This window comes from Equus quagga, chromosome 4 (assembly GCF_021613505.1).
Source record: "Equus quagga isolate Etosha38 chromosome 4, UCLA_HA_Equagga_1.0, whole genome shotgun sequence".
Classification (NCBI taxonomy): domain Eukaryota; kingdom Metazoa; phylum Chordata; class Mammalia; order Perissodactyla; family Equidae; genus Equus; species Equus quagga.
This window is the reverse complement of record NC_060270.1, coordinates 113,552,605-113,567,065: the sequence shown is the minus strand read 5'-3', so window position 1 is coordinate 113,567,065 and position 14,461 is coordinate 113,552,605. Positions and strand designations below refer to the sequence as shown.

Below are 14,461 nucleotides of genomic sequence, written 5' to 3'. Positions count from 1 at the left end.
ATATTATATATATGATATATATATTACATTGTTGAATAGTGTAGAAAGGAACTATACTACTCATATTTTTTCAGATAAAAATGCTTGACAAGTACAACTCTCCTGAAAGAACATGAAGGAGCCTTACTGGGATTTCATCTAAAATAATATACTGATTCTGAGCTGAATGTGCATATGTGGTAGTTTGCGTAGGAAGTCATTATGAATTTAAAATGCATCCAAATAAAAAGCTCTGATTACAAATTGTTGTACTTACTGTTTTATAGATGATCATTGTGTGAGCCGCTGTAACTCCCAGAGCTGCATCTTAGCCCAGGAAGAAGAGCAGTATCTACAGAGTGGAGACCAGCAACTGACTCGACATGTGTTGCTGTGTTTACTTCTCATTATTGGCCTGTTTGCTGTAAATGTTTCTTCTGATTTTGTTTTGGGGCCATTTCTTTAAATGTTTGGCAAAGGTTTTATTCAGGCATCTGGGAGAAACTTAGTCGCTACTTCCCAGGGCAGGTGGCAGCTAGGCCATCTGAATCCTAATCTTGAGCTAAATGTTTTGGAGGGAAAAGAGAATGGATAATTCCCATTACTCTTTGCCTAAGTGCTCCAATAGCTTATTTTGCTTAGAATCACTCACTCATTCTATGGTATCTTCCATGATGGAGGAGGCCCACTTATTCCTAACGTTTTCCTTGATGACTTCAGTGCATAAACACCTACATAGTCTCTCAGAAGATACTCCTCAGATAAATAAACTTTTAAAAATAATTTTAAATTATGAAAATAACATAACCAACTTCATACGATTGATACTTACAAAATAGAGAAAAGAGGAAAAATATCGTTCATACTACTGCCTTCTATTTTCTAATACATTTTTCATGGTTCTGATGATACATACAGATTTATATCCTGCTTTGTGACTTATGTCAAGCATTTTCAAATTGCTATATAGTGTTCATAACCATTACTTTAAATGTCCCCTCAATAAACCATCGAGGAAGATACATTATAATTTACTCAACCACTTCCTTATGGATTGTTCCTAATTTTTCAAAATGCTCTAATAAACATCTTCATGCAGTATATTTCCTTATGATAGATTCTCAGAGTTGGAAAACCTGGGTCAAAGAGTATAAATATTTCTGTGCCTTTGGATGCATTCTACTAAATTGTTTTCCAAAAGAGTGGTATAGATTTGTAAAGTACTCTCACCAGCATTGAATATTATAAATTTTTTAATTTGATAATTTTATAGGTGAAATATAGCATTTCATTTTTCAAATGCATTTCTTTGATTCCTAAAGGGTTTTTTTTAAATTAGTTTTATGTCCTGTTTTGTGAATTATCAGTTATTATTATGTAATTCTTTGAGATGGTTCAAGTGTAACTTGCCTAGAGATGGGAGATGGACCATATAACCTATGAAGAAACCCTCTTACCCTTTTGACACTGGGATGCTTGTTACAGATATCAGCCAGCACCATTTTCACTGCTGTTTAAGAACAAAAATCAAAAAGTAAGAAGCGCTGCCAAGAATTGCCGCTTAGTGATGTGATTGTTTTCATTGTGTAGAACTAATTTTAAAATCAGTCCTGTCTTAGGTTAGCCGGCAGTCCTGATATATTATGTAAGCTTCTGTATTATGGCTCATGTCTTCCTGCTTCAAATCTGATCAGAATAGATGCTGTTTGAATGACATCTGTCAAGAGGAGAGGTTGAAACCCCTTGTTCGAAAGACAAAGCCTCTACATTCTCTCCATGTTTTTCCTTTTAGTCTTTTTTTCCCTAATTATTAAGTAGATAAGTTATTGTACTGCGTTCTGGATAGAGAGAAGTGATTAGCTTGCTTCATTTTAAAGTACTATTTTCTCCTTCCGTTACAGAATCTTTCCAGTTGTTTATGGTGGCTGTTCAACCAAGAGCCTGGAAGACTGTATGTGGAGTTACAGTTTTTCTGTGCCGTGTTTAACTTTGGCCAGGTATTTACCTACAGAGAACTTGGAGGGGTGTTCGTTTTCCTGGATGGGTTGATTGGGGGTGCTGGTGCGGATGTTGTTGTTTTCTTTTAAATCAAAAGGGTTTAGTTTGTTTGCCAGCTGCTGGTATGTGTGACAGCTGACAGCTGCTGCCTATCTCCTAGTAGAGATGAATTATTATATTGGTTCAAGTCATCAGAATGCACGCGGAGTGTTTCAATCAGAAATACCAAATCGTTTTTGCTTTGGTTTTGAGATAAAGCACGATAATTTAAGCAGGGAGAAGATGTTCCAAGTTCTTTTTAAATTTTGTGGTGGTCTTAATAAGTTACTTCAAGAACATGACTTACCTTCTCTGAGCCTTTAGTTCAGCCGCTTAAATTGATGCACACCATTTCAGTTATATTTTGATGTTTCTTGAACAATAAATACTTAAATCTTTAAAAAAAAATCATGTGGCATATAAATCAGCTTTGACCATGGATAGCAGTTGCCATTCCTTGAGAGTGTACTTCCTACATGCCAACCATCGTGAAGCATTTTACGTTAATTATCTCATTGAAACATCACAATAATACCTGCAAAGTAGACATGATCATCCTTGGTTTAAAAATTAGAAATTAAAATTCCATGAAGAACTAATATAATAGGTGCTGTTATCTTTGTTTGTGTCACTATTAAAATAGATATTTAAGGATGTGACATTTTACATATTGGAAAAATATTTCTTATGTGCAAATTTCAAAATATGATTATGTCTTCAATTCCTTACTTTTTAATTAGCGAATGTTAGTCCCCAGGTTAAGTATCAGGTTGAAAAAAATAATGTATTTGAAATCACCAGGTTTGCATATTAAATCTGAAATAATTGGCCATACGCGTTAGTTAACATTTATCAGAAGATGCTCCTGCAAGTTTTTCCCTAACATTAATTTCTTGAAATAGTTCCAGTGTGTTTTGCCATTATTGTGGGAGCAAAAATGGTTATGTCTAGACAGACAAGTGCATCCCAAGGGCTACGTGATGCCCACCTCTCTCCGTGATACTGTTTAAGGTCTGATTTTGTATCCAAGAACTATAAAATGCCAGGTTGAAAAATCAGTCTCCCTGAGAATTTTGCATTCAAAAAGCCCACTCCAAGCTGAGCCATCCCAGGACTAGGACTGAGAAAGCTTCACAAACAGGCTAATGCCAGGAATGTTACATTTGAAATGCTGCCCCCACAATTTATGGCTCATGTGCTTTCAAAGGATGGAGAGAGATACAAACCCCCACTCCCATCCCATCTTCTTGGGGAGCTGGTGTCGTAAGATCATTCCCTTTCGGTTGTTTATAGTTTGGGGGTGAAGAAAGCTACGTCCTTCATATAATATACTGCATTCTCCATCCCACCTCCCACCAACCTGCACTTAGATCCTTATCCCGCTGTGCCTGACAAATGGCAGTTTGCAGCCTCCTGTCTCCCCCAGGAGTCCTCATCATCCTGATCTGTGGCTGCTCTCTGGTGCCCTTTGCCTCATCACCCCTAAATTCTTCAAACCCTTTCCCTAACCACTAGCCTATTTCATTTCACATAAATTTTATTCAGTTACTGTATTATAGTCAGCTATTACAGCACTTTTAAATTCTATAATTTCTGAAGTTTTAACAGAAAAATAATAAAGAAATACATAAGCACAATGGGAGATACATTTTCTTTTTAAAAAAGGGATTGTTTTCTTTTTAAAAAGGGGATAACAAAGACGTATAGCCCTTAAACGTTTTCATTTTTCCTGTAAGCTAGCATGCAAATGTGGCTGCTCCGCGCTGCTTCGTATCACCGTCCTAATTAGTTGGACAGATGATTGTGAAGAGGCAGCCAAGTATAGCAGCTGCCCCCGGGCACTGAACTTCAGAGGGCCTGCCTCGTGTGTTCCATTTCAAAGGTTGCTCTCATCCCTATAGGTTTGCTTCCATAAGCACTATATTTGGTGACTTCCATAATTTTTCTGTCTTCACAGTTTCTTGTTGAATTCATAAAATATAATTTTTTTTCCTCCATAGGGATTTATTTCCTTTGGAATCTTTGGATTGGACAAACATTTAATCATCCTACCTTTCAAAAGAAGGTAAATTTCCTTTTGAAGTAAATCTATATTCGTAAAGGTGATAGCAAAGCCATTCTATTAAGATACTGATATTTTTAAACTTTTAGTAACTGCTAGGAGACCACAGAAAGGTTATCTGTTGATTCCTATATTTGCTGTAAATAATTGCAGAGAAAATATTGGAAGAAATGTTATTAATCCAACATTGTAATTTGCATTTTAATAAGAATGGATGGACACTGGCTTCTATCTATGCCATTAACTGGATAAAGTTGTTAAAAACAAAATGCATTCGAGTAAATTTGAAGATCTAATTGGCTTTATTAGGTGATTCACGGGGCAGCATCCCATCTGGCAACTAGCAGGCACTCCCAGGGATTGTACAAAGTGGAAGGTTTTTATGGGGCAGAACGGTGGGGCAGGGGAGCTGTTAGCAAAAGGAAAAAAAGGGTTATTTTTAGGCCGGGACATCTTATTTTAGGGGGAAGGGACAGGCAAGGGTTTTATCATGCAGATTGCCTCTTCTTCCTCTGGGAGATGCAGAGGGCCCACCTGATGGTTAGTGCTGACCAGAAAATTCCAGACTGGCTCATTAAGATGGCGTTTCGGGGGGAGGTTGAAACCGCAGTAGATGAGGGATTAAGTCTAGGTTTGGTGTCATGGGCCCTGGGCGTGAGTGACGCCATTTGGGCCTGTGCTTTTTCAAAGTAAAATGAAACTTGAAAATGTATTTAGAAATGGAAGTAGTAGGTGGTATGCCCCCAAAGTCTGTATTTGATTGTCGTTCTCCTTTGACCACAGGATTTCTCTTTCTGTCAAACTGATAATTATAGAAAAATCAAGTTTTCTTCTTTCTAAACTTTTGGGTTTTTTATTAGCTCGGTAAAGAGTTTCTTTGAATTCAGATCAGGAATTTCTTTATGAAAAATAATGAAGTAGGGATATTCCAGCTTGGGGGTGGGAGGAAGGGGGGGCAAATCCTTGTACTTCCTCATTTGTTTTCAGAGTCAAAATTAGGAGAAACTAGAAGTGCTAATGGAATTTATCCTACCAACTATATAAAAAGTGCCTAGCAAATGGTAACTACTTTCTTACTTCTCCTTCTGTTTCTTTTTCATCATCATTAACATCATCAATATTAAGATGTAGTTGCTAGGATCATAATCCTGTCATGAGGGAGGAAAAGCGTAATAGGAAAGTGATTGAACTTAGTTATCAGTTTCATAATCTTGATCAGTTAAAATAGTCAAGAGATCTATTGTCTAGGCTGGCAGAAACAGAACTGTTCTGTGCTCCAGATCCCAGTATTTGTCTCTCTGATACTGAAATTGGAAAATGATTAAATAAAATACTTGATGTCTGTAAGTTATTTTTGCATTTTAAAACAGTAGAATGTAGAATAAGGAACTTCATTTTTTGGTGGAAACTGAAATGGGTCTGGATGCTTTATCAAATGTTCAAGTTCCCCACCCCACCTCACCCCCAGCCCAGCCTGCTTCGAACAGAAAACTAAATGCAGGTTAAGTATGTTTCTGCTTCAGAGACTCATGATGCCTGGTTATTGTAGATGACAGCCTTGGTAAATGACAGTTTTGGAACGGCCATGGTGATGGTGCAATAAGCAGGAAGGAGTTCTCTCTCAGTGCTTTTCCTTCCTTAAAAATGGCCTCCTTACATTTTGGTTTTCAGACTTGAGTTCCTATGGAATAAAGAAACAGCAGAAAACAGGGATTCTCCTGTTCCTGAGGAAATAAGAATGACCTGTCAACAGTTTATCCATTATCACCGTGACCTCTGTATCCGAAACATTGTCAAGAAAAGAAGGTAAGTGCAAGTTCCAGGTAATTATATTTTAGATGATTAATTTTGGTTTGTAACAGGCTAAGTAAAGTGGTTGTGACTACATGATTGTTATTTTCAATAACACATATACATGTAAAAGTTAAAATAGTTATGAGTCAGTTTATAGTTTAAGAAAACAGCATATGTTAGAACCATATCACTTGAATTTTGTATTTTTTAAATGTCATATAACTTCCGATTTCCATATAAAATGTGAAAACTTTAGAATAAACCAAAACGTAATAGAATATTAACATTCACTTAATGTAGGCCATTAGTGCCTCTCACAAAACTCTGAGATACATTGGATTTAGAAGTGACTTTATCTTCCGTCTCCTAGTGGTATGTTATTCCATATTACTAATGATATTGTCAAGAAAATGAATTGAGGGGCCGGCCCCCGTGGCCAAGTGGTTAAGTTCGCACGTACCGCCTCGGCGGCCCAGGGTTTCACCGGTTCGCATCCTGGACGTGGACATGGCACCACTCATCAGGCCATGCTGAGGCGGTGTCCCACATGCCACAACCAGAGGCACTCACAATTAGAATATACAACTATGTACTAGGGGGCTTTGGTGAGAGAAAAAAAAAAGAAAAATGAAAATGAATTGAAATTTTGTCTCAACTAATTGTACTCCTTATTTTTCACCTCAAGTCCCAATCTTCAGTTTGTGACATCGTATTTATTCTTATAGTCCTCAAGGTATGGAGTATGCAACAGAAAATGAATAAACAAATGTTATAGTGCCAATATTTTTGGTTGTCATAAAAGAGAAAAAAACAAAACATAAAGAACCAAATACTTTTATGTCTATAACTGAAAACTTATGAAAATTACCATTCAGGATGATTTACTTATACATATTATGCCACTGTATTTCATTGTAACCAGAAGATAGCCTGGTATAGCTGGTGGAAAGGGGAATCACTGGGTCCGGGGGACTAGTACTAGATCGCAAACCCTGGATCTGCCACTTATTAGCCGTGTGACGTTAGGCAAGTTCAGTTCTGCAAATCTTAGTTTTCCTCTTCTTTAAAATATCTGCTGTCGGGATTGTTTGAATTAGATGACAAAATCCATATGATGGGCCTAGCCCAGTTTCTGGAAATGGTAAACTGTGAAGAAAAGTTAGTTTCCCACCCTTAAAGGACGAAACACAATTATTTCAAAGTACCATCTATGGATAGTTACAACAATTTAAAATTTAATTTGCCCGGTAAATTAAAAAAGGTTAACTCCATGTTAGCTCCACCAGGCCCACTGTGATTGCCGACTGTCAGGAAGCACAGCTCTTGCCATTTGCAGGGCTGCCCGGCTGCCTTGGTCCCCGGGGGCTGAGTGGGCACTGGCTGGTGGTGGCACTGCTCTGCAGCCATGCAGCAGCACATTCTCCGCCACTCTGCACAGCCCCGTGGGCTGTGGTTGTACCTGCCTGATCAGTCATCAGGAGGCAAATATTACTCAGTTGGCATCCGGGACAGAAGGTACTGGGCTATAAACTAAAAGTCAACAAGCAGGAAGAAGGATCAGACACAGGTTGTAATACTCAGGCTTTTGTTGAAAGTGATATTTGTAGTTGCAAAGCATAAAGTAAAGTATTATTACCAAGTAAAATACTGACATTAAAATATTGCGATTTTATGTACTTGAGAAAATTTTTCATGTATATTAACCTCTTATTTTTATATGAAACTCTAATGTATATTCATTTGTGGTTAAAATTTGTCACCTGTTTCTCATTTCATCAGTTTTCATCCACTGTTTCCTGTTGTCAAGCATTTTAGATTTTACAGCTTGACCAATGCTCATGTTGTCTATTGCATATTTGTATGAAAATGTACAGAATTCATTTAATTGGTTTTTTTATATTTCTCTTTCCCTTGTTTATTTATTCATAGGCATCCCACACTTGCATTAGGACAAATTTTAATAATCAAGAAGTAGATTCATAATCAGAGTATATTTTTAAAATCTTAGATTTATAGCAAGGCAGATCTCATGTATTCTTTCCTTGCTTCCTAATGCAGCAAATTCCTGATGAATATATCCGGAATATTGTGTTGGCTGCTATGGGTATTGTGATAAGCAGAAAATATAAAGTTTGATTTGAGTAGTGTAGTAAAAATAGTCACTTCTTAAGAGCTGGTAAAAACTATTATTTAATGTTCCTGAGACATACTTATTATAACTAAGAGTATAATTTATAAAATATATAACATTCAGCTGTCTACAGAATGGATCTGATCACAGAAGGCCATCTACTATGAAAAGAATATTTCTGGAGCCGGCCCCATGGCCGAGGGGTTAAGTTTGCGTGCCCTGCTTCAGCAGCCCAGGGTTTTGCAGGTTTAGATCCTGGGGGCAGACATGGCACCGCTCATCAAGCCATGCTGAGGTGGCGTCCCACATAGCACAACCAGAAGGACCTACAACTAACATATACAACTATGTACTGGGGGGCTTTGGGGAGAAGAGCAAAAAAAAAAAAAAGAAGAAGATTGGTAATAGATGTTAGCTCAGGTGCCAATCTTTAAAAAAAAAAAGAATATTTCTTTGTAGATGCATTTATATTGTCAGTCATTTTTTTGTGTGTTTCTGTTTTCATAAGCATTATTGACTTATTTCTCTCCAGTGGGTCTTTCTAGGCTCAGGTAGGTTAACAAGCCCTGTTATATTCAGAATGGTTTCATTCCTGCCACACTTTTAACTGTCATGCTGTGTTTCCCTGTCTCCTTCTGTTTTCCTTGCTTGTCCTCGATCGTGCAGTGCTGATACCAGATTTACAGAACATATGGGTGAATCATTCCTTTGACATACAGGTGTGGTGCAAAGACTTCTGCTGGGACCTTCTGTGGCTGTGACCTGGTGAACTGGCTAATTGAAGTCGGCCTCGCCTCTGACCGTGGTGAAGCTGTGATATATGGAGACAGACTGGTGCAAGGGGGAGTCATCCAACATATCACCAACGAATATGAATTTCGGGATGAGTACTTGTTTTACAGATTTCTTCAAAAGAGTCCTGAACAGAGTCCTGCTATTAATGCAAGCACCCCCCAACAGGAAAGATACCAAAAAATTGAGCCTTCATCCCCATCCCCTAACACCTAAATTATGAAGGAGACAACTCCACACGGAGTCATAGTCTAGCCCCAGATCTGTTACTTATTAGCTGTGTGACCTTGGGTAAACCACAAGCTCTCTGAGCCTCAGTTGCCTCTTCTGTAAAATTTGACAAGATGTGTTCCCACCCTGTGCTAACATTCTGTGATTTTATGTGTATGTAAAACACACAGGAAACTGACAGGAAAAAGAGAAAACCAAAACAGAATTTAAAGTTCTGATAATCAATATAATAATTACTCTAAATTATGCCAACATTTTAAAACATTGCTCCCTGCAACTGTTTGCTACAATTTCAAAATCACTATCTAATTTACTATTCCTTTAAATTGCCAAATTTGGCAGATGTACTACTGGCAGGAAATGGACCTTAAATTATGATAACTTTGCACTTATTGATAGCACCTCCTAAAAAAGAATTTTAACAATTCTCATAAGAGGCATTCTTATTCTGTTTTTCCCATTTCCTTGACAAGTAGTGCTCATTAAAAGCTAGAAGCAGGATTTTTTTAAGGTTCATTTTGTCTTGCTTTTCTATCCAAAGTACTAATCTGTGCCATTAGGAGGGGAATAAGAACCTCCATAAATATTATTATTTCCAAAATCCATCAACAGAAGTCTAGTCTCATCTTTAACTTTTGTACTAAAAATAACAATTTGAGCAGATTCATTTAAATTTTATCAACAAAATTACTGCCATGTGATGTATCATTTCGGGTGTTTGCAGAAAGCATGACCTTGCAGAAGGAGAACTCGACTACCTGATTCCCTGCAATTAAAAAGAAGAAAAAAACTATATAGTTCAAGCCAAGATTTTAAAACTCTAAGCCTAACATCCTGCTTTTACATTTAGAATTTAATGTTTTTTAAGTGTCCATGTATAAAAATTTATATATTTGAAAATCACTAAATGTTGCCCTCAGATAAGCTTTATCTTCAGTAACTCACATGACCTTTGAACTTCCACTTAATTCTTAGGTGTCAGTGCTGGTTTAACTTATTTGAAAAATGTTTTAAGTATTTATTTATCTCATACTTTTAGTGTCTCATATGTAAAAGCCATTTAGAAAATAATGTATAGGGTTAAGTCATTGCCCTTTTAATGCAACAAATACATAATTTTTTTTAAAACCTGCATGGAAGCCTAGTGTATTTAACAAGTAAATTATGCTTTGTGTGTAGTATTAGCTTGTACCAATTTTAAGTTACGATAAGGGAATGAGGATGCTTTCAGCAGAACTGTCTTGCTGCGGCACTTTGTTTTAACATGTCCACACTGTAACTAACTCTCATTATGATGCTCAGAAGGCAGCATAATGCCTCGTTGCTGTACTAGGAGACCTTCCGAGTTACAGCAACAGAGACATTGATTCACATGCATGCAGGCACCTCAGACTCAAGTGGAGAGAGTGTTTCATTTGTGAACAAGTCACACTACACATGTCCTGTTATGTGCATGAAGGGAATCGGAACATCTTTTCCCATGGGAAACACTAAAAGAAAACCCTAGATCAGAATGATCTGCAGTTTCAGATAATGAAGGCTTTTAAGAGATGTTTTTAGGATTAAGAATATGGTAATTTTATCAAATGAAAAGATTTGTAACTTTTACTCCTATTGACAAAGCAAGTTTCCTCAATAAAATACCTATTTTAACTTGCCAACGTCTTGTCTTGGAATGATGTGACAATGCAGAAGCCATCCTAGAGGCCTTGTGTATAAGTTTTCAGTGTTTTCTTAAATGAGTCTCCTCAGATTGTTCTGTTCTTCATGACCCTATGGGATCTGTGCACAGGCCCTTGCCTAATAATGCACTCAGCAAACACTTTTTACTAATGAGTCATAACATTGAAGTCCTTTTCACATATTGCATACTTTTTAATATGCAGGGTCACAGCTGGGAAAATTATCTGATACAATTTTGATTAAAATCTCCTTTTATACTGTCTTCAGCATGGCCAGTTGTTTGTTGTCAATGAGAAATTCCACACCTAATTTGCACTTAAATTTCAATATTTCTAGAATAAGGTTAAAAGCGTGCTTGGCATTTTAAGAATAACAATTAATGATCAGTAAGTTTCTAAAAGCAAGAAAAATGTAAAACTGTTATTCTACATGTTTGCTGTGCAGCAGAATACAGCTCTTAGTTTTCACTCCTTCATATCTTATATCATGTAAAACATTCAATTACTTGAGACCTCTGGACATAGGTAGTTAAGTGATGAGTGACGGTTAGAAACACAGTTCAGGATAAGAAATATTACCATCATTCTTCAGGAAAACACAGGATGATAAATTGCTGCAATTGGTATGATAATAAAAGCCCCAAGTAGTTAATTAATTAGAGAAAACAGTTACTCTGTAGAAGTTGTTTTTGGCAAATTTTACAAGTAGGAACTAAATTTCCAAAATTCTAGTCTACATAATTATTTCCAGGGCAAAATTTTTGGTTAAAGATTAATATATAAATTGATGTTTTCATCAAAGATAAAAACAAACTAGCCTTCTCTAAAATACTCAGTTTATTAGATTATTCCATTGGTTTATCATATAATGGTAAATAATAAACCACATCATTTAAGGGTTGACCAAAAAAAAGCCTAATTTCAGCTACTATATTTTTTACTCTTAAGAAACATGAAATTTAAGAAAACCTTAAATTTTCTAAAATATACCACAAGGCATTAGTTACGCAAGTACCAAAGCCCAGATACCACAGTGGATATATAGAGTGAAAGTCTCCCAAACTGTTTTAGAAATTAATTCACATATCCTTATAATAATCCTGTCTTTATCCAGGGAGTTCTATTCCCTTTTTGGATATGGAAAAAGGCAACAGGTTAACCTGAGACTTATCCGTGGCTACCAAGTTGGACAGATAGATTATCTAGCTAATGTTCTCAACTTTATAGGCAGAGAAGAGAACTGTGTAAATTCTTCCCGTCAGTACTTGAATGTTCATTTAACAGATATTTATTGAGCATCTAGCTTGTGCCAGACACAATGTTGAACACTGAGCACACAACAGTGGGAACAAATATGGTTTCTATCCTCATAAAGCTTCTGTTCTACTGTCAGACAGACGTTAAACATATAATTACCCTTGTGATCAGGATCACATGTGGCTCTGAGAGTATGTGACAAGAAACTTGACCTTGTGGTTTGGGGAAAACTTCCCTGGGGACGTCATGTTTCAGCAAAACTGTAAAGGATGAAAAGAGCAACTGAGATGAAGAGGAGCACACGGAATGAATGGTGCAAGCAGAGGGTACAGCCATGATGAAGGAACTGGGAACATTCAAGGAGTTGAAAGAGCAGCAAAGTAGAAACTTAAAACACAATGGTGACAGTATAATAAGATACAGATGGAGGCACATCAGCAGGATCTTGTTAGCAGTTGTTAAGCATTAGGACTTATCTCAATAAGTCTTAAAAGAATCTTACACTCTATGACAGGAAAATGAACAACCTGATTTAAAAATGAGTAAACGATTTGAACAGATACCTCACCAAAGAAGATATACATATAGCAAATAAGCATATTAAAAGATGCTCTGTATCCTATGTCATCAGGGAAATGCAAATTAAAACAATGAGATACCCCTACACACCTATTAGAATGGCCAAAATCTAGAACACTGATACCACCAAATGCTGGCAAGGATGTGGAGCAGTAGAACTCTCATTCCTTGCTGGTGGAATGCAAAATGGTAGTCACTTTGGAAGACAGTTTGGCAGTTTCTAACAAAACTAAACATACTTCTACCATACCATTTAGCACTCATGCTTCTGAGTATTACCCAAATGAATTGAAACCTGTCTACACAAAAATCTGCACACAGATGTTTATAGCAGCTTTATTCATAATTGCCAAAACATGGATGCAACCAAGATGTCCTTCAGTAGTGGATATCAGCAACCAAGATATCCAGACAATGAAATATTAATCAGCACTAAAAAGAAATGAGCTATCAAGCCATAAAAAGACATGGAGGAACCTTAAATCCATATTACTAAGTAAGTTAAAGAGCCAATCTGAAAAGACTACATACTGTATGATTCCAACTATATGATGTTCTGGAAAAGGCAAAACTATGAAGACAATAAAAAGATCAGTGGTTGCCAGAGTTAGGGGGAGGGATGAATAGATGGAGCACAGAACATTTTTAGGGCAGTAAAACTGTTCCATACAATACTATAACAGTGGATACATGTCGTTATACATTTGTCCAAACCCATAGAGTGTACAATGAGTGAGCCCTAATGTAAACTAAGGATCTTGGGTGATAATGATGTGTCAATGTATGTTCAACAATTGTAACAAAGGTACTTCTCTGGTGTGGGATGTTGATAGTAGGGGGGCGTGGGACAGGGTACATGGGACCTCTGTACTTTCTGCTCAATTTTGCTCTAAACCTAAAACTGCTCTAAAAGATAAAGTCTACTTAAGAAAAAAAGTTTTAGGAGGGAAATTCATGGTCAGATTTAAGTTTGTAATAGATCACTGGCTGCAGTGACTCACGTGGATGGAGATAAAGAACAAAAACGGGTGTTGAACAGTTAACTGCAGTGGTTCCGGTGAGAGATGGTGCTAATCTGGTCTAGGATGGAGTTGAAGGAGAAAGTGGAAACATGCTGGCCCTACAGAGAGAAATAAGATTCAAGTATGTATCCCTGGATAAATCAATGAACAGCTTACCCTTAGTTTCCTCATATCTTCAAAAAGAGAGAGAGGGGAGGTGTACGGAGGTTGGCGAAGAGTCCTCATGATTTAGGGAGAACCTATCACTGAACCATACGAAAGGCAAACACACAATCAACTGAGTACTTGAGACAGAGATCTTTTCTTTTAAAATGGCAGCCCTCTATCAGACAAGAGCAATAGCAGGCAGATTATGGTTTTTATGAGAGAACTTTAAAAAGACTAATTTCCTGGGTACTCTTTAAATATAATGATCTTCTACTTTAGTAATAATCCTAATTGCAAATGATAGTAACCAATAAATATGACAATGTAATAAAATACTTACGATGGACATTTCTAGAAACTAATAAATACAAAGTGTTATTTTGAGTCGGATTTTTCTTTTGTTTATATTTTCAACTTTGAGCCTTACTTGGTAATCTCTATGTAACTTCAACAAAGTTTTATAAACTTTGGGCAGATATTATCGCTCATTTATGATGTTCATAATACACTAATAATTCTATTTCATTGCCACCATCTTATTGCTGTTCCTGTTTTCACTGAGTGAACAGAAGTAAAAGATGAGAGAGATCTGAGACACAGAAACGGTATCGCCCAAGGTCTTGGTTCCCTTATCCCATTTCCTAATCTCCCAGACAAGCTCTTCTAAAAATATTAACATAAAAGCCGATTAAGGGGCATGGCCAAAAAAAAGGCTAGATAATTAGAGCCAAAAGCTCATTGGTCAGCC

General features: G+C 36.8%; 1 protein-coding gene across 3 annotated transcripts in view; it reads left to right on the top strand.

The window, feature by feature from the left end:
- GPR155 (G protein-coupled receptor 155) overlaps nt 1–10,684 on the top strand; it is a 41,204-nt gene extending 30,520 nt beyond the window's left edge. For 2 of the 3 annotated variants that reach the window (XM_046659470.1, XM_046659469.1), the window contains exons 13-17: nt 267–403; nt 1,881–1,976; nt 4,017–4,081; nt 5,750–5,884; nt 8,723–10,684. In XM_046659470.1, the coding sequence (XP_046515426.1) occupies nt 267–403; nt 1,881–1,976; nt 4,017–4,081; nt 5,750–5,884; nt 8,723–9,011 (722 nt within the window). In that variant the 3' untranslated portion in view covers nt 9,012–10,684. Of the gene's footprint in view, nt 1–266; nt 404–1,880; nt 1,977–4,016; nt 4,082–5,749; nt 5,885–8,669 lie in introns of all 3 variants that reach the window. The other variant, XM_046659471.1, reaches the window with a different exon arrangement.
- Nucleotides 10,685–14,461: the final 3,777 nt, after the last annotated feature.